Genomic DNA, 24,355 nt, shown 5'->3' on the forward strand with positions numbered 1-24,355 from the left:
TCAAACAAACTGCGACAAAATCGAGCAATTCAAAAACTACTCACTGTATACTCCTTTACATTTATTTTCATGTCTCTTTAACTGCAACCGTTTAACAAAATGTTTCTTACATTTGCCACAGTGACCTAAAACAATTAAATAAGTTTTAGCAATTTATAATAAATCCTTTATATACATAATAATGTAGAAAAATAATGAAATATTACCTCCAAGGAATGGTGGACCTGTGCATTTATGTTGATCCATCAAAGTCTTTGTAATAAATGGCAACTTACACACTGAACATATAACATCAGGTACTTCTTCTTCGGGAATACATTGTTTCATAGCAAAATGCCTGTAAATTTCAAGTTAGTTTTATATATTCCCTTTAAAGAGCTGGAATGAGAACTACTCTCATAACACAAAAGTTCATAAAAAAAATACAATACCTGGTATAACCTTGTAATACTTTGAATTCAGCAGAACACCTATTACAACGATAAAAGGTAGAAGAACCTCTATGCCATTTGTGATGCTCCTCCGCCAACTTGGTCGATATAAACCATTCACGACAAGGCGCACATCCATATTTATCAGGAGTTATATTAACAGTGTGTTGGGCGATCAAATGTTGTCTGCAAATAGAGTATCGAATGGAGTCATAAAACAAAATTAATTAAAACACCTTTTGCAAACTTCTAAGTTGAAAAAAATAGCAATTACTTTAAGGCGAAAGGTTTGGAGAACGAAGCTTTACAAACGTCACAGACATTAGAAGGCGCAATTTTTTTGGGAGGAGGTTCTTTTAATTTTTTGCTAGCCGGCTCGCTTACACTCGCTGAACGTTTTTCTACGCTTCTACTTGGAATAGGAGTACTTGGTAAATCGGAAAATCTGAAAAATTAAATTAAAGATGTATAGTTACAATGTAAAGAATAAATATATACATACTTATGTATGCTATTGTGAAAACCCAAAATTTAGTGGATCCTAGTATTAAGGTAGAAGTCTGAAAAATAGTCATTAACACTTACAAATTTTACGGTAACATATGTATGTACATATGCATAAGATACACTTGGATATCGGATTTAAAATACCTGAGTTTTTTTATTGGAGCTGCAGGACTACTCGATTCACTACCTCTTCTTCGCTTGGAGTTGGATAATCTTTCAGCGAGGAGTGACTGTGAATTGGTTTTGGTGACATCTTTTCTCAAAGACCGTTTTTCCGGTGGAGGTAACGGTGCCGGTTCCACCTATTTTGAAATAGCACTGTCAATAATAGCATCAGCATTTTAAAATCAAAAAAAATTGTAAGTGATTTCATACCTTTTTTTCCTTCAACGAAACTTTAAGTTTTATCGGCTTTTGTTGCATCGATTGTGATAGTTCTAATTCTTTCGAATTGTAAATTAAGGGTCCAGACACTCCGAGAATACAATCTTCCGCAGACTGTGAATTAAATTAAACGGTGAATAACATAAATATCTCACATATGCAACGGATGAAGAAATATTCGTACCGATTCTTGATTAAAAGTTTGTGGAGGGAGCCCGAGCGAAGCGCGGACTCGACTATTAGTGGATCTGCACATCTCGCGAAACTCATAGAAATCGTTCACTTTATCCACACATAGTTCGCATATCAATGGGGGCATTTTGTCGTCTGTATTCACCTGAAAACATTAAAAACAATTGTTCAAATTAATCGTTATTATTATTATCGACATGGAAACAGTCGACCGATACGTATGGTACATTTTAACCGCCGAAATTATCAACATATACAATGTATTCATTCTTGCAGTTTTAAATGCAAGTAGGCAAACAATTCTATTATATAAATTTGTGTAAACACATCGCTGCATTATTTTATATCAACTATTGTATATATTTTGCAGACAACTGTAATATGATAGCCTGCGTCGACGTTTGTTTATCGAAAACACATTACATTTGAAATTAGATATGGCGTTTAAACTTATGTTGGAGTCGTGTAGCATTCAAATATGTTTTGTAGCAAAACGATCATGTTTATTTTATTTATATATTTTAACAAGGAAGGCCTAATAGGTAAACCCAATGCGCCTTCCTGGCCAATTACAAAAAAAAGTGATAATCATTGAATAAATGAGAAAAAAATACATGTACATATATATACAAAGGTAACTATTGAATGTGGGGTAAACACCAAAAATAGCATTGCCGATTTGAAGTAAGATGTATAAGATATATTGTGCAATTCCCTACAATTACTGTCAGAAATACTACAAATACATTTACGGAGGTGCGAAATGAATTTCTAAAAACAAATTCTTGCAAGTATGTTGTAAATAATCTGCGACTTGTGCCGAATTGAAGTTTCAGCTCCCATTTCGCTCGCATCCACAATGGAATATAAATGCATTGGTTTGTGATTCACCAAGACAACTTTTTGGATCCAAATGATAGTGAATTACATACTCTACGTTTTGTGTATGTAAATGCCAGGGGACGCTATTCTTGGTGTTAACCGAATGTGGTTGTATAAGAGACTAGTGGTTTTATCCGGCTTCGTTTGGTATTTTTAATATAAACCGCTTAACCCTTTGAATGCCGATCGGTGTTTTGCCAACAATCCCATGAGCCTGAAATACGTTATTTTTTGAGTAAGTAAAAAATAAACAAGAATACTACCCACTAAGCCTTTCCAGGTAGCATTAAAAAAAATGCATCGAACATGGGTCGTGTATAATCTGTGTCAACGTTTGTAAAGACTGGTTTACAACGGAATTTCTGAATTTATAACCATAGCAGAATTTCTCGATGGAAATCCCTAAACGCCGAGTATTTTAGATTGTGGCTTAGCATTTATATTGTGAGCATTACATTTTAACAACAATGAAGAAGATTGAATTAGTTTTGGAAAAATATAGTCATTAATAGACTTCTTTTGTTTATTTTATATTGTTGCAAGATATATTAGAGAGTCTAAACACACCTTTACAAAATTCGAAATCCTCGGCGTTAGTTATCTAGGGTTTGTTTGGATTATTTACAATTTTTATACCTGCTTTCTATTGGATTTTAAAATAATTCTAATTGGAAATGTTGGCGAAATTTTCAGCGTGACTGGATTTCAACAGAAAATATGTCAGCATGGCCAATCTTGTAATATTGGAATATTCATTTGTTTTATTATTAAATTTAACGGTCACAGATCGTACGAATCAAGACCATACATACACACGCATACAAAGTCTCATATTAGACGAATGAAGAGAAACGGTGAATGTATTACATCTATAGAGCAGCAGTCCCGTATCTTGTGGCGCAGCTCGGGCTCGGTGTCGTTGGGAGTCGGCGCCCCCTGAACGATGGGCATCTTATATCCGCCTCCGGAGCCGCACAGCCGGCACGCTTTGAAGAGCTCGTAGTAGGTCTGGCGACGACCCACCGCGAACCTCTCCATGTCGGAGGCCGCGTGAGCGCTGCCCGCAGAGCCTCCGCCCCCCGCCGCGCCCCCACCCCCACCCGCACTCGCGCCCCCATAGCCCGCGCTCACCGGAGTGACACTTCTCGGCCGCCCGCGCCCCCTGCCCACGGTGCCGCCCCCCTCGGGCTGGCGGGAGGCGCCGCGACCTTTTCCTCGCGCCACGACTTCTGATCGCGCGCGGCCGCTGAGCAGCCGCTTCCCGCTTCCCGCTTCCCGCTTCCCGCTCCCCGCTCCCCGCTCCCACTCCCACTCCCGCTCGAGACGATCGCCGAGACACCACGTCACCGCTCGCACCCGCACCCACGCCCACTCCTCGTCACGTCAAAATCCTGGACAGGACGCAGGACTCGTGACGCGTGACGCGTGACGCGTAACGAGATACGAGATACTTAATCCAAGACGCCACTCGCCGCTCGCCGCTCGCCGCTAAACGCCCACCACCACAAACAACCACCTCCACTACGACGAGTCAACGCACTCATTAATTCGACCATCACTCTCGCTGCACAAGCCCAAGCCTAATATGCGTACGCCACACTTCCCTTCCAGTCTGCATTTCAAATGATTCTATCTCATATGAGACGTCGATATATATATATTCAAATATATAGGTTTTTGAGCTCTTTTTCCTATTATGCTGTAGATTAACATTAGAATAATATAATACTATGATTACTAACCAAATTAAATTAAATTGTAAAATAGAAAATGATCAGTAGATCAATAGCTATTAAAATAGATATAAGATGTATTGTGAACATAATTTCGTAATAATAAAAAGCATTTATAAATCAAAAAAAATATTCAAATATATATGCCAGTGGTTTTTAGCCTGGGTTCGGTGAGTCAGTCTCAGGGGTTCGGCGGAAATTCAGCAGAGCCAGGTTCAACAGCAACTCTTCAGAACAACGACGATCTAAAAATTTTTGGTGAAAACAAATGGTAACGTAACATACTATATATCTTTGCGAGAGTTAAAGGCTGAAGATAACCCTCTACCATTGTACTCATGTACTCGCAAATTCGTCATTTCTACGACGCCATCATATGACTCCTTCGTTGTCACATGATTAATATAAAGAACAAACGACTAACCAGTAGAGATAAGACACACCTAATTGTATAAATGCACCATTGATTAATGACACACGTATGAATTACTGATTATTGATTACTGACACACATTGATTATGAATAAAACTATTATATCCACCACACCCATGCACTGACTAACCAAAATTGTACAACACGTGTCTTCGACACATTCATTGTTTGCTAAAGAGTATATAAACTCAGTATTGTTAGAATTTAAGTTAGTCCGTAATCAACTCTTGTACCGAATATTAAAATAAATTGTTTTTTTATTCAAACCATTCGTCTGCAATTCTTTATTCGAGCAATCCTTTTCGAGGATGCTGGACATAAAAACCAAGAAAAGGAACAGACTTTGTTGCGAAAATCACACGAGAGTGGCACTTGCCAAGGAGAAGCCGCGCATTTCTGAACTGGTCTCTGAAAGGCAACAGCAGAAGCCACACTGATTTGCAGTAAATATTCATTATTATGTTATTGTTTTTGTGTGAAAATCATGTTTTAATGGTTTTGTTCTTTGAACACGGTTAATTTTGTGCACCAATAAAATATATACCTACATACAGTGGCGGACTGGGACTGAAATCAGTGCATGCCAGGAGCCAAAGGGGACCCACCCAGGGTTAAAAAAAATTTCCCCACAAATTTGTCAGGGTTAAAAAAAATATTGCTCAAAACTGCCCACATCTCGTAAAAAAAAGTATTTGCTGAGCAATATTTGGGCGGTTTTCTGTACGGAAATTTTCCTGTGCGACGAATTTTCGTGCGACAGGAAACCCGCGTGAGTGATTTTCATAGTCTTGGTTATCCTGTTAGCGATTCACATTTGGGATGTAATCACCGAACCTTTCTACCATAGGTGCTACCCTGCTGGTAAACTAAACAAAACCTTCTGTACAAGATCGTCGTTCCCGCGATTGTAATCGTCGGTTTTTTTAACCGACTTAACTTAACCGGTTATCCTGGTAGCGATTCACATTTGGAATGTAACCCGTTTACCGGTAAAATTAATAAACAGATTACTATTATTATACTGATTATTTATATTTTATACTGATTATATATATTTTTTACTGATATTTTAGTTATGATATTGATAATTTTTTAAATATAATACTGATTAAAATGTATAAATCACTGACCGTTGAACCGTCGACCGTGAAAATACTTAGTCGAACGCAACGAGAGACGATATAAAAAAATGATCTTCGCAGCAACTAAAGGTCGATTTTTAATTGATAATTATTAAAAAAGTTGTTATATTAATTTATTTGAACTTGAAAACGAATACTTTGTTCTTAAAAATAAGTAAGGTCTTAAAAATAAGTACATTTTTGTCCATAACCTTATTTTTTTTTGTTAAACTGAACTTTGAACTTTTCTTTGTTTATTTTAAGTTAATTTGTTTATATTAAACTGTTAAGCGAATGTATATATATGTACATATATGTGGCAGCCCTGAGGTACTAGCCGTAAGTGTAGCAGGCCCCAATGGAGTAAACATGTGAAAAATACAGAAATATAAATTTTGCGTTTTAGATCTACATACACACATACATTAAGTATTGATAAGTCACTTTTATTTAGTAATTTAATATTCATATATAATGCATAGTTAAAATAAAAAATAAATGCGATTAAAATACGAAATCAGATTTGGAGTCACTCAATTTTTAACGACTCCAACTTCAGCCATACATTTATCGCATTCACAAGCAAAACATAACGCGTCGACCCTGCCCATTAGTATAAACAGAAATATGAACGTATAAATAGAAATAAGAAACAAAGTGTGGCGAAAAGTGACGTTGACTTTCGAGGCAGCGTTGCGGTAGGCGAACGCGAAGGCGAGTGTCCAATGCGAGTCGCTGCGGTTCTGGTTTGAATCGGCTCTCACATAACCTCACTGCAAAAGTGGGGCGCTTTTCCACGGGAGGCCTGTTCCGGGGACTCCGGACCTCACCGCACCCGCAACCCGCGACCCGCATTTCGCTCCCCTAATTTTCACGAGACGAAGCGTGGCGCAGAAGGAGAAACGCGCATAAAGCAGACCACCGCAACTCAACGGTACGTCACGGCACATCCTTCGTCGCCTCCTCGCATCCTCGCATCGAACGACTGGCAAAATTGCTGGTCTAAATTCCCCCGGAGACTACACGTCACTTTTTAAATCGCGTTCGTTTGTTTTTTCTATGTGGCGTATTGCCGCCAAATTTCCTGTCTTTTGAGGTTAAGATTATTTCACCATAGTAGTTGTCATCGAAGGAATTTCATAACACGCATCTTTGTGGCGAAATCATTTACTTATTTCTTCTATTTTATATATGTTTACATATATATTCGTGATTTATTCACGTCTCCCACAAATAACATTGTCAATTATAATATTTACAAAAATATTGACCAATTTTTAAAATACGCACTTTTTAATTTAGTTCAATACGCAGTTTAATTTCTCAATAAAAAACACTATTTTTATTCGTTTGTGTTTATTGTATTCTTGTGAAAAACGTATTCTTTTATTTGTTTTAAATTCCTCAATTTAACTTCAAATAAAAGAATAAATTTTTCAATTTGTAAATCAGATAAATATTTCATTATTTGTATATAAGAGCCTTACATGAGGCTAGTCCTTAAATTTCGAATATTCATGAGGATAATTAAAGCAAAGCGCATTTAATCTGTCGACAATTTATTTTTTTTACTAATAAAAATACGTATTGATCTTTTGTTTATATATTTATTATTGATTATTGATTTAAATATAGTTAAATCAACCATTTTAAAATATTAAAAAAACCACAATGAAAACTAAAACCATGACAACTAAAGAATAACATGAAAACTTAATAAATGCCTTTTTAATAAATATTTAATAGAATATTCAGAATATTTCTAACAGAGAGCATTCAAATGTTATATATTTATTTTATTACAAAATTTTTGTACGCTCACTCTGTTTAGCCGAATATTTGAATTATAATAACTTATGATGTATTTATTTAATTATACAATAGTATTATTGTGAGAAATTAAATGTTATAACGTTTCATCTATTTCACCTGCTTTGTTTATTGTTGTGTAATGTAAGATAATTTGTAATGCAATTGTTTAACAGACCGTTTATCAGATAAGATTGACATTACTCATTTTTCCACTATATATAATGTGTCAATTTTTAATTACATTTCAGATGCGGTGATTTATTGTTTATAAAACGATCGTAATTTTCGTCTAAACGCCAAGATGTTCAGCACACCGAAGCCCACTTTTGGGCAGTCTGCTGGGACGTTTGGTTTGTATTATTTTTTTTTTATATACATAGTAAGTTTGCTAAAAAAAATACTTACACAATTTATATTTCATAGGATTCAATTCGGCCAATACTACGTCTCCCTTCGGGCAGAATACATTTGGAAAACCGGCGACGGCTGGCTTTGCATCTACGTCTACGTTCGGTAGTCCAGCCGGTGGATCGACTCTATTTGGAGCACCGACTTCAACTTCCGGGGGATTGTTCGGCCAACCGGCTGCTCAAACTGGCTTCGGTATTTCATCGTCATACACGTTGCCTTTTTCTTTTTCGTTTACTTTATGCTAAGTATGATGAGAATTTTATAAATTTACTAGGATTTTCGCAAAATACTTCTGGAGGTCTATTCGGCAACACACCCGCCGTTGGAGGAACGTCTTTGTTTGGGCAAACGACTCCGGCAACTCAAACCTTTGGTACTAAGCCTGCAGGTACATTTTTAGGATTTTTTAATAACTATCTTATTTGGGAAAAACATTGAAATAATTGTTTTTATGTAGGATTTGGGGCATTTGGAGCTTCTTCCACTGCTCCGGTGGGTGGTTTGTTTGGTCCAAACACGCAAATGGGCACTGGATTATTTGGACAACCTACTACAGCTGCTGCAGGAAATACAAGCTTATTTGGTAACACAACAGGTGTGTAAACTAATTGTGTGTGTGTGTTTTTATTTACTCTTACTGTACCATACTTCTGTATTGTCTAATTGTTGATTTTGTTGCTAGGCTTTGGGCAAACGGGACAGACGGGAACTTACATAAAATTTGCTCCCGTTAATGGAACGGATGTGTTTGTGAAAAATGGTCAACCTCAAAATATTAATACACATCATCTCTGCATCACATGCATGAAGGTAAAATAAAATTGCTTGGTTGTTTTGAGATTTAAAAATATTTGGATGCGATTTTTTTTTTACATCGGAACAAATCTTTATAGGAATATGAAAATAAATCTCTGGAAGAACTTCGCTATGAAGATTATCTAGCGAATAGGAAAGGAACTACAACTACTAGTTTGTTCGGTACTACTACTCCGGCTGTTGGAAATACTTTTGGTCAGCCGAGTACATCTAATACCCTCTTCGGTCAACCAGCTCAAGATAAACCTCTTTTCGGCCAACCTAATTCAAGTATGTAGTTTTTTTTATATATATAATTTTTATTCTATGCAATTTTATTTATAACATGTTTTTATTTAGCTTTTGGACAACCTTCAGGAGTTTTTGGCAAGCCACAAACTACCGGATTTGGTGCCCAACCGCCAACCAGTAAGTTTTTTGTGTGCTATATTTTTCGAATATTTTAATGTATGTTTTTATATTTAAATATATTTTTTTATATATTAGGTAACAATACATTCGCATTTGGCTCAGCTGCTACTAACCAATCCACTTCTTTATTTGGAGCGGCAAAACCTTTTGGTGCAGCAGCTGCACCGGCATTCGCAACACCAACTCAAGGGAACACATTTAGACCAGCTCAACCTACTACTTTTCCAGGCTTTGGAAATATTCAACAGGTATCGAATTCTGCCATATTTAAAAATAAATTTGGATTTTCTATTTGAAACTAAATTTTTGATTATATTTTAGACTGGATCAATTTTTGGAAGCAAACCACCTGAAAATACAGGATTTGGTATGCCTCAAACATCAGCAGCTCCGGCATTTGGAGCATTTGGACAAACTCAAGATTCAGTCTTTGGGGCCAAATCTGCTGTTACTGGTTTTGGAACAACAGCTCCCGGTATAAATATATTTTACATAATTATTAATAATATTCATTTCTTGGTTATCCCTTTGTTAAATATATAAGTTTTGAAATTGTGATTCATTTTATGGTTTGTTTTTTTTTTTTTTTTAGTTTTCGGTGCAGGAAACGCATTTGGAGTTGCAACATCGGGTGCGGCGACAGGGACTGCCTTTCCGACATTCGGAGCCAAACCACCAGAAACTGGAGCTCCCGGCTTTGGAACATTCAATCCAACGTCGGCAACAAATCCTGGCTTAGGTTAGTTTCATTTCCTTTCTGATGGTTGCGCTTATTATTGCCATATTACATATATTTTAACACATTTAAACATATTATTTTTACAATGAATTTTGTGTTTGTAAAAATTAGGAACTAACTTAAATCTAAGTGGAGGCTTATTCGGTAATAAGCCTGCGGGGAGTAGCTTATTTGGGACAGCTACAAATCAGCAGCAGACCGGACTTTTCGGAGGTGCGGGTGGCTTACAACTTGGTGGAGGCTTGGGTGGAAATCTTGGTGCAGGAGCTTTTAATTCTCAGGGTATAATTACTTTGAAAAAGAATGTTAACGTACTTGATGCTATCGGATTTGCATAACCATTGTTTGTCTGTGCTTTCTTCTTAATATTTATTGAATTTTATAATCGTACAGGCAATACAGCATTTGGTGGTGGAACCGCAGGACTAGGAGGATTCGGATCTACCGGTTTGGGAACTTCTAATACCTGGAGTACTGCTACCTTAAGCGGAGGACTAAATCTCGGTGGAAATACTTTGGGTGCAAATCCTGCTGTTGCCACTCTTGGGTATGTCTTCTTAGTTTATAATTCAAATATTTTTTATTTTATTTATTTCTATATATTTATACTATTTCCTTTTAGTGCTGCTGGTGGGGCTAATGCTGGACCAGGTGTTCATGATCGTATCATTACGTTAGCTCGTGCATATCCTTATGGGTATTCTTCGTTGCTTAAGGATATATCACCGTCATCTGGTTAGTATTAATAATTATAATACTCATTACTACCATTTTGATTTGTTTTATGTGCTTCATTAAGAGAGTTAATATTTTGCAGAAAAAGGAAATGACTCATTGAAGCCGACCAACCCAGCTGCTCAGAGAGCAATTATGGAAAGTGATAAATATAAAGTGACCTTAGGAGTGACTAAATTAAAAGTTAAACCACTTCATGCCATGTCCAAGGTAATAAAATGATTAAATATGTGTTTTTGTGTATATGTAGTATAATTTTTATTTGTGAGTATGTTTTGGAATGTTTTTTTTTTTTTTACAGAAATCTTTGTTCGATGGCTTAGAAGAGGATGATCCCTCTATTCAAAAGTTTACGCTCAAACCGAGCGTGAAGCGACTAGTTCTTAGACCAAAACCAGCCGCTGATAATGATAATTCAAATAACAATGAAGTTTCATTACCTTATGAGATCATTGATCATCACAGTAATAATAATAATGGAAATGAAAGTTCCGTGATTGTTGACGCTAGTCCTAGAATAAATAGCTTTACTTCTGCAAGAGAGGTGCTTTCGCCTGAGTATATTTCAGAAACGGACTCTCAAAGAATATCTCCTAGTAATATTCAAAAACGCGTTGGATTAGATAGTCCTAGGGGTGGCATCTTGAAAAATTCGCTTAATGTCACTGTTACAGGTAAATTATTCATAAAAAAATTATATATGAAAAGAAAAATTGAAATAAATTTAATGCTTTAAATTTTTAGATACTGCTAATGATGATGATACTCCCGGAAACAGAAGATCTAGTTGGTACATAGTTTTTTTTTATTTAATTACTATTAACATTGTACATATTTGGCGTTCTTGTAATTTCACTTGCATGTTTTTGGTTCAGGTTAACTACAAAATCTTTAGCCAAGTGGTCTAGTGATGTTCATGAACCTAGAAACCTTGATAATACTGTAGAGCAACTATTGAGTTCTAAAACTTCGGGTACGTCTGTAGAAAAGGAACAGGAAGCACGTAGAACCTTATATCCTGATTTGTCAGAATTTTCTGAAACCAGATCAACTTTACGTGAATCGAGAACTGGCTTACTCGATGTTGAAGATAAAGAAAATATTATCAATCCTGCTTTAAATGGTATTTTAATTAGGCTTTTACTTGTACTATAAATAAATCGCGTTTTTTAAACTCAATCTCGTCGTAGATGATGAAGATATATCTTCTGCTGAAGCTCGGGTACACACTCCTCACCCGACCGGTATTAAACTTACTCGTCCTGGATATTATACGCTACCATCGTTGGACGATCTGATTGGTATATATTTTTATTTGTTTACTTTGATTGAATTCAAAATTTATATTAACATGGTTGTTTATTTTTATAGCATACATTAAACCTGATGGAAGATGTGTAGTTCCACAATTCACTATTGGTCGTAGAGGTTACGGAAATGTCTTTTATGATTGCGAAATGGATGTTGCAAATCTTGACGTTGATCAATTGGGTAGGAATTTCTATTTTTGGGCATTGGTATGTCAATAAAACAGATTTATTTTATTTTATAATTTTTTTTAGTTCACATTATGCATAAAGAAATTATAATATATCCCGATGATGATGCTAAACCAGCTGTGGGTGACGGCCTTAATAGACCGGCGCAAGTAACCCTGGATTGCGTATGGCCAATTGATAAAACTTTGAAAGAACCCATTACTCTTCCTGACAAGTAAGATATTTCAGATTTTACAAATACATACAAAGCTAATCAAAAATATTCTGTTTATTTACAAAAATTGTCTCTTCAGATTAGCAAAGATGGATTACGATGGAAAACTTAGACGAGTTTGTAATAAACATGGTACTCGGTTCATCGAATATAGGCCTCAAACGGGCAGTTGGGTGTTTAAGGTTTTTATTTATATTCTGTTTTATTTGTACGCATCAGATTTAAAATTTTGATAACTATGTAAATATGTTTTTTTAAGGTTCCCCATTTTTCTAAATATGGTTTGACAAATTCAGACGAAGAAGATGAAGGACAAGCAGATGGAGCACAATTGAAGAAACCTGTAGCACAACCTTCAAAAGAGTTGCCAGCTACGGGTGTTATTAGAGGACTGGGAGGATTTTTACCAGGTATTTTTAGTTTTTATTACATGCATAAAAATGCATATTTTTCATCATAAGAATTCAATTTCACCCAGTACATTTTTACAGGTAACATTCCTACTGGTATTCCAACTAATGCTACCAATGTATTTATTGATCAAAATGAGCATACTATGGACAGTGTATCGGCAGATACTCCTTTTGTATCCAAATTGAATGGAACAACTAAAGGTAAATTTTATTATTGTGTTTAAATTCAATATTCTAGAAGTATGTTTTTTATATGACTAAGGTATGTATGTTTTCAATCGATAATATTATGCCTTGTTTTATTAGGATTGGCTATGGATACTTCTGAAGAAAATAGTATGGATTCGGCTGCTCTGTATCCTGACACTGGTCATGCGTCTTTTTATGCTTCTAAAGGTGTGTTTAAAATCTCGTATACATATGTATCTATATGATTAGTTTTTTTGTATGATTATAATGGTTTTAATAACTTTTATAGACGCTCTCAGCCCGACATCCCAATTGGCTAGATTGGAAAACCGTAGTAGTCATACTCTTCAGTTAATGAAAGCTTCTTTTTTCAATCACGATACAGGTGAAAATCTTTTTTTTTTTTATTGTTTTGTGTGCAGATTCAAAGATTATTTTTGACGCAAAATTTTATGTTGTAGAAATGGATGACGTAGCTTCGGTTACGGATCAGCTGGTTCCACAGTTATCGATTCCTCAAAGTTCTCTATCAATGGTGTCTGAATTACCTCATTCTCTAGCTCCATCAGTTATAACCAATAAAACAGAACTTCCATTGCAAATAGGTAAATTAATCATGAATATTCGATGGGAACAAACAAATTGAAATTGAAATTTTAATTGTTAATTTTATATCTTCAGGCTTGTCCATACAACCACCTATTATAAAACCGAAATCTGTCGTTTTGAGATACCACAAAAGGGTGTTGCCTTATGAAAAAACCATTGCAGGTAAATTAGTAAATTGTTTGTGTTTAAATTGTATTGTCTTTAAATCCATTTATTTTTATTTTGGATGTTTGTTAAAAGGACGTTATGGAAATGGATGCTACGCTGATAGTTCAATAGCTTTGGCCAGACTTTTACGAGTAGGTTGGGGCCCATCTACACACCTGATGACTATTACTACTGCCGATGCTGCAGCTGATAGACCGCCTAGTAATCATTTGACTATTTTTGTTTTATGTGTAATAGTGCTTTTTCATTTTAAATGAATACATTTTTAATTTTTTGTTTTTATAGACAGTGATTTACTCACATTATCTTCACTAGTTGGCGGCCGAAAAGCTGGGGATACTTCCCGACAGCTAGTGTTGCATTTGCAGATTGCAGGTGGAGGTCCGCCAAATGATAAAAATAAATCGTTCAAGGTATGTTTATAATGACTAACATTCAATTCATAGCGAGACTTAAAATATAATCTCCATTATCATTGAATTGTTATATAATCTTTCTAGGATAGCATAGAAAATTTTTTGAAGATATGTTTAAAACACTCGGAATTAGTGAATGTGGAGAAAAATACACAGGAAAACTGTCCATATATATCGCCTATGAATTCACAAATAGAAGCTGTCAAAGAATATGCTCAAGAGGCTCTACGCTTGGAAAAATTAAATGAAAACATTGTAATTGTTCATTTGTACTTACGTACCGTAATATTTTTGGAATTTCTTGATATTGATGGATTTTAATTGATTTTAGGAATTCGGCATTAGTCCATCGTATTGGCGAGAAGTATGGTCATTGTGCCTTGCACTATGGGGAGAACATGGTGATCCAGAAAACGGTAAATTTTTGTTTTTATTCAAGTTGTGCTTTTCTTTAAATTTTTTACTAAATATTAAATGATCGAATCTATTTAACAGATATTAAAGTTCCCAACGGCGCACGTTTGTTGGGTCAACATGCTGCATTATCGGAATGGCTTCAGACTGTTGCAACATCGAGGTCCGACGAAGAAACGACAGTTTTTACTTTATTAGCATCGAAGAGAGTTCGAGAAGCGTGTCATTTAGCTCAAAAACAAGGGGATCACTTCAATGCACTCATGCTTTCTCAAATCGGAGGTTTGAAACAGTTTTGTATGTTGTTTTACTATTAAAACATGGAAGTATTTTAATTATCTTTATTACCTTTAGGTGAAATGCGAGTTCGACATTTGGCTGCAAGACAATTAGGACTTTGGAAAGAAACGAACGCCGATCGCCTGATTGACCCAGTTCGGCTTGTTACAGCTAGCCTTTTAGCTGGTCGTTCTAGAATTCTAGTTAGCAGTGATTCAAATGATGGCCCTTCGTCTATACACGTTTGTAACGGGCTCGATTGGATCCGTGCATTTGGATTGCATTTTTGGTAGATAGATTATATTTATTACTATGCAATCACAAAGGAGTGCTTGTTCTGTTCAATTTCATTATTTATTTTTGATAGGTATATCTGTGAACCTGTTGCATCAGTAGCTGATGCCATTCAAGCGTTCGAACGGTCTTTCTATGAAGAATCGCGTCTACGAAAGTGCGTTAGTAATAATTACGATGTAGACGTTCGCAACCGTGAAGATGAAGACAATGAAAATAATATGGAGTATGATTTGACCACTGCAGAAAGTCAAGATGTTCTTCACGGAAGGGTTGCTTTCCCGTCTCCTCCATACGAATGCAATTTGGACGATCTTGATGATGTTAGGCTATTTCTTATTCTTTTTTTAATATACTTTTGATACTCAATGTTCTAATGTTTAATATGCATTTTTTTTTTTAGAAATCTGTAAAGCGTATATTAGACCTTCGTTATCAGTTAATGGCACTTCGTGCATCCCGTTGGCGTCTTATGGATTCCATATTAAATCCTGCATCGCACACACCCGATCCTTTGGATCATAGATTGAGGTTTATTTTAGTTATTGTTTTTTTGTATGTATGTACATTTTATATGTTTATGATTCTAATTTATTTGTTTTTTCACAGTTGGCTTCTTCAACAATTCTTACAAAGTATAGGTTATTCACATTGGTCTGAACGTGGACTTCATAATATTATTACAGGATTTGCGTCTCAGTTGCAAGCCCACGGAATGTGGGCTTGGTCTATATTTGTTCTTCAACATATCAAAGATATTAACATGTAAGTTAATTAAATATGTGTATATAACTGTTAATAATTATATATTTTTTAACATGTGGTTTGTTTTTTTTTTTTAGACGGAATCATTTAGTCAAAGAAGTTGTCTTGAGATATGCAGGCGGTAGTGAAAATACTCCTGTGCGAGATCTTCTTCAAAAATTGGGTATACCAGACAAATGGGTATTCGAAGCAGAAGCTCTGAAAGCAAAATATGAGGTATATATATCGCAATTTTGAATAAAAATTGAACTATTAAGTGAAATTTATTTATAAATATTTTAATTTTATATTTATCTCTATAAAATTAGGGCGATGGCGAAATGGAAGCATACTATTTGACGCTTTCTGGACATTATGCTGAAGCTCATAAAGTGATAATTGACCAGCTTGCACCAACTACTATATTAAATGGTAATTCTGTTGATTATAATAAATAATAGAAGTCTAGAAGATTTATTAATTTCATTGTCGTTTGTAGAAAATCCAGATGCTCTGCGAAGATTGCTGAAGCCCCTTAAGGCTGTAGGAGATGCCGGTCGTATTCCAAATTGGACTAATGGAGGACATCTACTTTTGGAATTTTTAGATATTTGTGATGAAGTAAGGAGTCTCATAAACTTTTTATATGATAATGAATTTTTGGACTGTACTAAATCACTATTTTATTTTTTAACAGATTAATTTACTACAAGATGGTGATTGCGACAGTCTTTCATATCAGTGTGAAAGTTTACGAATGCGTCTTGCAAGCGCGTGTTCTGCTGTTACTAAATTTCCTACAATTACTCTCAAACATACTGTTGCTAGGTAAAAATTTATTCATTCACTATTTGCATACATGTATGCTTATATGGTTTTGTATTAAATTATTATTCGTAATTTTTCAGATGTGAAATTGGTGCAAGATTAGCATCTATTGGTTGTGCAATAGCAGGATTAGATTCTACCATCACGAGATCAAATATTTCTCCTTTATTAAATTTATTAAATCGCATGGACTTGCCCTCAGATTACGTTCGAAAACTTCTCGATAAGGTATGTAATATTTATATATGCATTTGCATGTGTAAATAAAATCTGTTTTGTAGTAGGTGTATGTAAAAGACTATTATTGTTTCAGATATCGGATAGTTTAACAGAAGAAAGTGGAGTAGTTTTTTCTTCAGAAGCCATGAGCAGTTCGAGTGAAGAATAATCAAATCAAGATATTGATTGATTTTAGTGTAATGAACTTTTTTTATTTTTATTTATGTCAGTGATGACCTTGATCTTAGCCTATAATAAATGCCTTTTTATTTTTTGATAATATACAGCGTTACAATAGATATTTATACATATATTCATGAAGAATAAAGATTTGAATTTTTAATTTTTACTGAAATTGTAAGAAATTATTTAAATTGAATCCAAAAATGTGTGCCACAAGTGATTGAACATAAGTAATCAATTTAAATTGATATGCATAACTAATGTATGCTATGACAGAAAACTATGTGATGATATCTCGTAACTGAGGTTTAGTAATGTAATCTTCATAAATTAAAAAGATGTATAAATTTATAATTTTTAAGTACTTTAATCAAGTTAGGTTTTAAAATATCGAAGTGTCAATTGTTATGTTAACTTGTTAAATTGAATTGCTGTTCTCTTATTTTACTCTTATTTCACAATAATAAGAACAGTTTTTCTCATGAATGCTTTTATTGTAATTCTAAATATATATTATAAATTAATTTTTTTTGCAAAATGTAAGTTGATTCCATGAATATGTTATACTATTATTCCTCAAATTTAAATAATAAATAAAATACAGGATGTAAACACATACATATATATATTTTTAATAAATTTCTTTAGCACACTGTATAAAATGACTTTGATAGCATTCACAATTATATTTCACATTCACAATCCAGTGATATAAAATATGTACAACCTTAAATAAATCAATTATTACAGAACCAGTCCACGATTTTTTCCAATTATTACTATTTACCCATTTCATTTCAATTGTAATCCGAATATCTTTACAGTAACACATCTTTTGAATCGCTAGACAAAGTAGTTATTCCACTCAATAACATGCGTGCCACTATGTCTAATTTTGTAGATTCGTCATGGTTGTTGAAAGTTTTCTTCCTCGGCACATTTTCTCTGATATCATTCGAATTTACCACATTATCTATCGTCTCATTTTTATTATGTTCAGTTCCTATGCCTACATTCACTTGCACCTCTTTTGAATTTGTTATCAATTTTTCATTTTTTGAATATGAATCGCCTTTTTCTAACGCTGAAGTCAAAATTTCTGCCAATCTGCGAGCACAATGAATCATTTCCTTAGCTTCATCTCTAGACAGGCAAACGCAATGACTATCACCATTTTTGGTATTTGTATCTTCTTCTTCGATAATGGTTTTGGTATTAATATCATAATTTGGCATTAATGTCTTTTCGTTAGATTCATAGAACGGTGTAGGACAATCGTCATAGAATTGTTTTGGAAATGTGGCCAAAGAACTGTTATAATTCCGCCAAAAATTATTCCATTCTCCCCGATCTTTTGCTGATGCGCCGTTACTCACATTTTCTCCTTCTTGATTCCGTGAGCAAATTAATTCACTGTCGACGCTCTTTTCCATCCAGCTTGTGTAACAGCTAGAACTGGAGCTGAGACATGGCATTTGACTCATCGGACTTATTGTTGCTCTATTCGAGTCCATTGACGAATACTTTTTGTCAAAAGTAGAAGTTCTCTGTGACTTTGGAGAGTGTTTACACGGAGAAGTGTCACCAGTGGATGGTTCTGATGTATTATAATCTGGAGATGGTGACGAACAAATAGATTCCGTGTTCTTGAGTGTTCTCAAAGTATTCGTAGGTGAGTCTTGTTGTCCGTAGTCCTTGATAGAGTAAGTGCTGCCTACTTTCCCATGAAGAGCATTATCAAAGGAAGATGTGAATGATAAACCGCGAGAGCTAACGCTTTGTAGAGAACTTCTTCTTGTAAGTAACGATTTCGGTATTGATCTGGGTGATACAGTTTTAGAAGATAAAATCCTCTCTTTATCGATGCTTCGCCGTCTTCGCATTGCATTGTTTTGTCCCTTGTTGAGTTTTTGTTTAGAATTTCTTTTACATTCCACAGTTTCGTCTTCAGAATCGGCAAAGTCGGACATGCGGGATAAGTCAAGCGAAAAGTTTTCACGAAACACACACTCGGTACTTCTACTCTCTATGTCTGTTCCACATTTGTTTAGTTCTGATTTCTTAAGAAGTTGCGTGTGCCTAGCTTGTCGTATTGTACTAGTTTCAATAGAATATCTCCTATTAATTGGCCCCGGGATGGAATTAGCTCGCGATGTTTTCTTGGATAATTTGGACTTAAATGCGTTAGGATCAATATCTTCATTTTTTTCTGAATTTAAAGGGTTCTCTTCTTTTATTTGTGAAAATTTTGAACCTGTACTTTGTTTGGTTTTCACGATAGTGTCGGGCTGTGGATTTGTTTTTACCAGAGCCGAACTACCGAATATAATCAGATTGAGATTATCATTTGGCTCTTTCTTTTCAGTCCTTTTACTGCTGCTCTTGCTAGAAGCGGTTGAAACTCTCGAGCTGGTATTTGACGATTTGGCACTGTCTACGGATTTGTGATGTTTTAACGATGGTGAAATAGCCGGTAATATAGATGTTGGTCTCAATATCTCTTGTTTTTTCAACGATCTTTCGGAACACTTCACTTGCTCACTGGACATTGTGTATAAAACGCGTTCACTATTAATAAGGACGTGTATTTGGGTTAATGTGCTCGGCTCAATAATCGAATGCCTACTGCCATATTTTAGTCAGTATGAGGCGCAGAACATTTCCCCAGTTATTGAACTGAGTAAACACATTTTCATTGCTTCATTTATTCCAAAGATTATTCAACTTTTTTACTTATAATTCATTCCACTAATAGAATACGTAAAATCGTTTCAATATTAGATTATATACTTTAAATTGTATTTACATACATACATATATTGTATATATTGCGGCGTAAAACGCAATGGTGGTGCAGTTTTCTTCTTATTTTCATACAAATTTTCAAAATAATATCGTATTTTTGACAATACAATGCATAAAAGTTTCGGAGCATGTATCTTCCCAAACCAGCTGTTGAAATGGCACAATTTTTTGTATCAAATCTGCTTAGTTAAATGTTGATGATTTTCCTTGTTATGATTGTTTTATTCATAGCAGAATGGAATAACTGTACTGAAGTTCTCTAGTAACAGTTTTAAATGTTTTTAACCACGAGAATGTACGGCTTTTTCCCGGAACTCGAACAGAAAACAAAAACCAAAAAGACATAACCAAAAATATGTCTTTATTACAATCTTTAAAACGCTGATATATTTGTAATAATAAGGTCTTGTGAACGTGTTACCATTACGCTCTTAGGATACAATGTTTACATTTGATGGAATAAAAAAAAAAATTCGAATGTGACCAACCCATGACTTTATCTGTGCATTTGAGGAATATAAGGTCACAAAACAAAGTTCATGCATACCGGTTATGAGAGCATTTTCGATACAAATTGAGCGTAAATATTCGGAAACTTACACAAGACAAAATTTCTACTTCCGGCTGTCGGATTTTGTTCGAAATTTTTTTATTACTTAAAATCACTATAATTATTATACACATTAAATATCAAGAAAATAAAATTAGTTTAAAAGGTCAAAATAAAATAATGAAATATTGTTAAAAAAAAAAAAACTTCCTGTTTACGAATTCTGACCAAGACTTCATCAGATCTAAGTTGGTACATAAAGAATACAAATATAAATTTTTAGCTCGATACGTTTAGGGGTGTGGAAAGGATCGTGGTTACATTTTTGACATTCTTAAGAGAAAAAAATCCCACTTCCGGTTTATTAAATTTAGTGATTTTTTTTTATTTTCTTCACATCAATATAAAAATTATACTTGAATTTTTTCGAGAAGAACACACATGTTTAAGGGGTAGAAAAAAATAGTGGAGGAAAAATCGAACAAAAGTAAACTGCCACTTCCAGTTGACGGATGCTTACCAAATTTTATACATAACTTGGTGTTACGCTTAAACTTCTCGATATTAAATTTCAGTTCAATAAACGAAAAGGTTTCCGAGAAAAACATAAAAAAACCTCGATTCTCTAGAGTAAAAGTACTACTTCCGATTAAGGTAAAAATATTCAAAAAGTATTAGGTTATAAAATTTATAATTTCTATTACATGTAAAAAAATTTCAGTCCGATCCAGTGAGCGGCTTGGGAGATAATTGAATTCAAAAACTTAAAAAAAAAGGAGGACACCTACATATGTATAAGGAGAGGTACCATTTCCAGCCAACTTAAAAATTTGAAAAAAATGTACGTAATGTCAATAAGAATTTCAGTAACCAATACTAAGTTTCAGTTCAATAGGAATAACGGTGTTCAAAAAATCCCTATAATACACAGACACATTTTATCTAGATCATGAAAACGTGATCAGTGATCGATTCTGAGTTCGAATCAGTCAAAATCTCGAGTTCAAATTTTCGAATGATCACAAAATTCCATCTATTGATACTACGTACATACATAGATAACAAAACAATAAGTCATAGTAATCTGAGACATTATTCACATTAACTTGAAATATTCAATCAAATTTGTGTGTAATATTTAAATTAAATTGAAATACTAATATTTGAAACACAATGTTGGGAAACAGAGTGTTCATTTAATAGGGGTTGGAGTGTTCAATCATGTGTGCAATTCTAAAGCTGGACCCTTTCATAAATTTATACACATCGGTTGCGTTACCCTAACAACTACATAGGAGCAAATATATATGCATTATATACATATGTATACATACATTGGAATCGGTAAAAATTGCACATGATAATTTATCGCTCATATAATAAAAACATTGGAATTATTTAAAATATATTTATTATAGGTATTTAATGCAATGAAATAAAAAAAAAAATAATGACAAAATAAATTTATAGTTATAATCAATTAAACGAAAAGTTTTTGATTTTATTATATTATACGATAAAACCTATTATATGTAAAAGATCTTTACACTCATATGAAAGTCACAAATTTATTTATCTGGTGACCATGTTACGGCTGCCATTTTCCTATTAATTTCATGAAGTAGAGCCGTGCACCGTATCAGTCGTGCTGGATCTAAAACTGGCTCTGGTGGAACTCGGGGTGCTCTAGCTTCATTTGCTGCTATTTTCAGTTTTAATGCTCTCCGCCTTGCTGCACGTTGAGCAGTAGCTATAATGAAATATAATATTTAATTATTTTAGTTACAGAAAGTGCACATTACTTAATTAAAAAAAAAAAGTACACCAACCACTATCTTTTCCATTGTCTTTGGAACCATCCCTCTTTGTATCATCGTCGTCAAAGGAACCTTGTGATACAGATCGACGTTTTGGGGTCTATAATTAAAATAAATAGCATGTATTGTATTAACCGTATGCCCGCGGCCGTCTTCTATGGAAGCTTTAGGCGACAAGTCTGTAGCGCGGCTGTCTTCCATAGAATTTCTGAACTTTGCACGGGATTTTGAGCCTTATATGCGCCTATTTCAACTGTTTTAAGGTTCAAAATTGGTTGAATATATTACTGAGAGTTGAATGCCATCTAATTAATTGGTTTAAAATGAATATATACCAGTCAAAAATTAGTTTTTTGTGGAACCATACTGAAACCTCGTTTATGTGACGTCACGTCTTCATACAATTATGAAGAATGATTATTTGACAATTAATCCAAAACTACGAGATATATTATGTATTTTATTGTTTAAAATAATACTTTATGTGTTAATTAACATATCTGGTTACTTGAGTAAATATTAAAATCTGTATTTAAGGTCGAAAACTCGATTGCCAAATTCGCGAAAAAGGTGCCGCGTACAGGGCTTGTTCGCTCTATTTATTGCCACAGGCAAAGGGTTAAGTACAATGATTGATTGTGTGGAATAAGAAGTTGATGTTTTAAAACCTTTCTTTTCTGTCGTTGGTAATCTTGGCTATCGTAAAAATGAGGTCGCGCTCTTCTAACTCGTCCAGTTCGTCTACGTTCTTCAACTCCTCCTCCTCCTCCTCCTCCTCCTCCGGGACTGCTTCCGGTGCTGGTAGAACCGAGAGATGCTCTTGTGCGAGCTGAGAAAAATGTATGGCCACATTTGCAGGATTTCGTAGCTACTGCTACCTAAATAAAGAGAGAGAGGTATAAGAAAATGGATTAGTCAAATGGAAAAAAACTAGTCTAAAAATATTACAATGAAAAATAAATTAATGCATGATTCGGCTCCAATTTAATCGACACCGTTGGAAAGCAACGAAATAATAAAACTATATATTTGATTAAAGTTGAAGTCAAATGAATTGTTACATGTTTATGAAATCATAGCCTTAAATATAAATAAATGAAATTATAAAATCTTTGAATTATAAAAATACAAATTTTTCTCACTTGCTGATCGCATTTAGGACAACTTTTTGCTATCATTTTGCTCCTTCCCATGCTTTAAAAAGCAATCATATAAACAAAAACAACGACCATTTCGCTCCTTCTGTGGTTGACAGATAATAACACATGTGACGTTTATTTATGCCGTAAGGGTTCAAATAATGGCCATTAGAAAAGATAAAATTCAAAATCTATATACGATGCGACTAAAGATACACATCATGCAATCAAATATATTCCCAAATTCTGACCCATTTATTTGAATATGATTATTTTAAGATACTTTAACTTTGCTATTAATATTATTATTGAGCCTGAATGTGATATATTCCACCTCAGTGAACGTACGCTATCGGAGATTAATTTAAACTCTTTAAGTAGCTTGCGTGCGCACTTGCGAGCTTGCGCTCAGCACTATTTTTATAATTGAATGTGATGTATGAGTGGAGTTTGGATCTTCTCTCTTCCATTTGGGCCTCGCAGGGATGTTTTGTATTTGAGGCTGGTTCTTATATATCAGTGCTGGCTATAGATGCAAGACATTCCCTACTTTGTATTTTATTATTTGATATTTTTACTTTATCTGCTATTGTTTTTTTATGATTATGTATAAAATAATTTTTGTCTGTGTATATACATATGTATGTATATATTTTTATTTTTCTCATATCTCCGTATTTTTTCGACCATTGTGGCACATTAGGGTTTCTTGTAATGCCACAATGGTCCAAATTTAAGCTTCAATGTCAATAATTGGTAAGCGGATTATTTCACACATTGTGATCGCGCATGTGACAATCGTTACCACGAAAATCACGAATACGGAATATTTAGTATTCAAGTTACTCATGCGTTAGTATGATGGCTCGTTAGTATGATGGCGTTAATAAATACGCCATCATACTAACATGCGTTAATAAATACACTCGTTAGTATGATGGCTCTCGATGGATGGAATTTTCGGTGCC

At 34.4% G+C, this 24,355-nt stretch overlaps 4 protein-coding genes across 5 annotated transcripts in view; 1 reads left to right on the forward strand and 3 right to left on the reverse strand.

Annotated features, from left to right (window-relative positions):
• Window positions 1–3,921, reverse strand: part of LOC143923075 (uncharacterized) — a 7,937-nt gene extending 4,016 nt beyond the window's left edge. The window contains exons 1-8 of the mRNA XM_077446575.1: window positions 3,264–3,921; window positions 1,507–1,659; window positions 1,314–1,436; window positions 1,083–1,240; window positions 706–876; window positions 432–617; window positions 207–337; window positions 45–125 (exon numbers count right to left, since the gene is read on the reverse strand). Of these exons, the coding sequence (XP_077302701.1) occupies window positions 45–125; window positions 207–337; window positions 432–617; window positions 706–876; window positions 1,083–1,240; window positions 1,314–1,436; window positions 1,507–1,659; window positions 3,264–3,434 (1,174 nt within the window). The 5' untranslated portion in view covers window positions 3,435–3,921. The remainder of the gene's footprint in view (window positions 1–44; window positions 126–206; window positions 338–431; window positions 618–705; window positions 877–1,082; window positions 1,241–1,313; window positions 1,437–1,506; window positions 1,660–3,263) is intronic.
• Window positions 3,922–6,360: 2,439 nt separating this feature from the next.
• Window positions 6,361–17,834, forward strand: Nup98-96 (nuclear pore complex protein Nup98-96). 2 transcript variants are annotated; one of them, XM_077426803.1, is made up of 43 exons: window positions 6,361–6,617; window positions 7,744–7,845; window positions 7,919–8,098; window positions 8,181–8,294; window positions 8,364–8,501; window positions 8,589–8,716; window positions 8,800–8,992; window positions 9,062–9,130; window positions 9,209–9,381; window positions 9,455–9,608; window positions 9,726–9,872; window positions 9,984–10,154; window positions 10,266–10,419; window positions 10,495–10,607; window positions 10,690–10,817; window positions 10,909–11,281; window positions 11,352–11,397; window positions 11,483–11,730; window positions 11,798–11,908; window positions 11,979–12,098; window positions 12,170–12,320; window positions 12,400–12,502; window positions 12,580–12,730; window positions 12,812–12,934; window positions 13,040–13,129; window positions 13,212–13,307; window positions 13,384–13,527; window positions 13,604–13,693; window positions 13,772–13,900; window positions 13,985–14,112; window positions 14,200–14,370; window positions 14,447–14,531; window positions 14,611–14,811; window positions 14,884–15,097; window positions 15,176–15,425; window positions 15,506–15,633; window positions 15,712–15,867; window positions 15,945–16,083; window positions 16,176–16,278; window positions 16,346–16,467; window positions 16,544–16,674; window positions 16,755–16,902; window positions 16,988–17,834. In XM_077426803.1, the coding sequence occupies exons 2-43, from the start codon at window positions 7,797–7,799 to the stop codon at window positions 17,060–17,062; spliced, it is 5,937 nt and encodes a 1,978-aa protein (XP_077282929.1). In that variant the 5' UTR covers window positions 6,361–6,617; window positions 7,744–7,796; the 3' UTR covers window positions 17,063–17,834. The 2 variants fall into 2 exon arrangements, with proteins under 2 accessions (XP_077282929.1, XP_077282930.1); XM_077426804.1 differs by lacking the exon at window positions 9,984–10,154.
• Window positions 17,693–20,471, reverse strand: LOC143908942 (uncharacterized). The gene has a single exon (XM_077426805.1). The coding sequence runs from the start codon at window positions 19,623–19,625 to the stop codon at window positions 17,895–17,897; it is 1,731 nt and encodes a 576-aa protein (XP_077282931.1). The 5' UTR covers window positions 19,626–20,471; the 3' UTR covers window positions 17,693–17,894.
• LOC143908943 (uncharacterized) lies at window positions 20,222–23,543 on the reverse strand. Its single transcript, XM_077426806.1, has 4 exons — window positions 23,391–23,543; window positions 22,917–23,126; window positions 22,261–22,348; window positions 20,222–22,181 (listed from the first exon to the last, which is right to left on the reverse strand). Exons 1-4 carry the CDS (start codon window positions 23,439–23,441, stop codon window positions 22,000–22,002), a joined length of 531 nt encoding a protein of 176 aa, XP_077282932.1. The 5' UTR covers window positions 23,442–23,543; the 3' UTR covers window positions 20,222–21,999.
• Between the last annotated feature and the right edge of the window lie 812 nt (window positions 23,544–24,355).

The sequence above is a fragment of the Arctopsyche grandis genome, chromosome 3 (assembly GCF_051622035.1).
Source record: "Arctopsyche grandis isolate Sample6627 chromosome 3, ASM5162203v2, whole genome shotgun sequence".
Lineage (NCBI taxonomy): Eukaryota > Metazoa > Arthropoda > Insecta > Trichoptera > Hydropsychidae > Arctopsyche > Arctopsyche grandis.

Excerpts from the sequence above, each read along its gene's own strand:
- LOC143908943 (XM_077426806.1), bottom strand. The coding sequence starts at position 23,441 with ATGGGAAGGAGCAAAATGATAGCAAAAAGTTGTCCTAAATGCGATCAG. Across the intron at positions 23,127-23,390 it reads GTCCTAAATGCGATCAGCAA|GTAGCAGTAGCTACGAAATC; the intron begins GTGAGAAAAATT and ends CTCTTTATTTAG. Across the intron at positions 22,349-22,916 it reads ACCAACGACAGAAAAGAAAG|ACCCCAAAACGTCGATCTGT; the intron begins GTTTTAAAACAT and ends TTTTAATTATAG.
- Nup98-96 (XM_077426803.1), top strand. The coding sequence starts at position 7,797 with ATGTTCAGCACACCGAAGCCCACTTTTGGGCAGTCTGCTGGGACGTTT. Across the intron at positions 10,608-10,689 it reads GGATATATCACCGTCATCTG|AAAAAGGAAATGACTCATTG; the intron begins GTTAGTATTAAT and ends AATATTTTGCAG. Across the intron at positions 13,308-13,383 it reads TTTTTTCAATCACGATACAG|AAATGGATGACGTAGCTTCG; the intron begins GTGAAAATCTTT and ends TTTATGTTGTAG.
- LOC143908942 (XM_077426805.1), bottom strand. The coding sequence starts at position 19,625 with ATGTCCAGTGAGCAAGTGAAGTGTTCCGAAAGATCGTTGAAAAAACAA.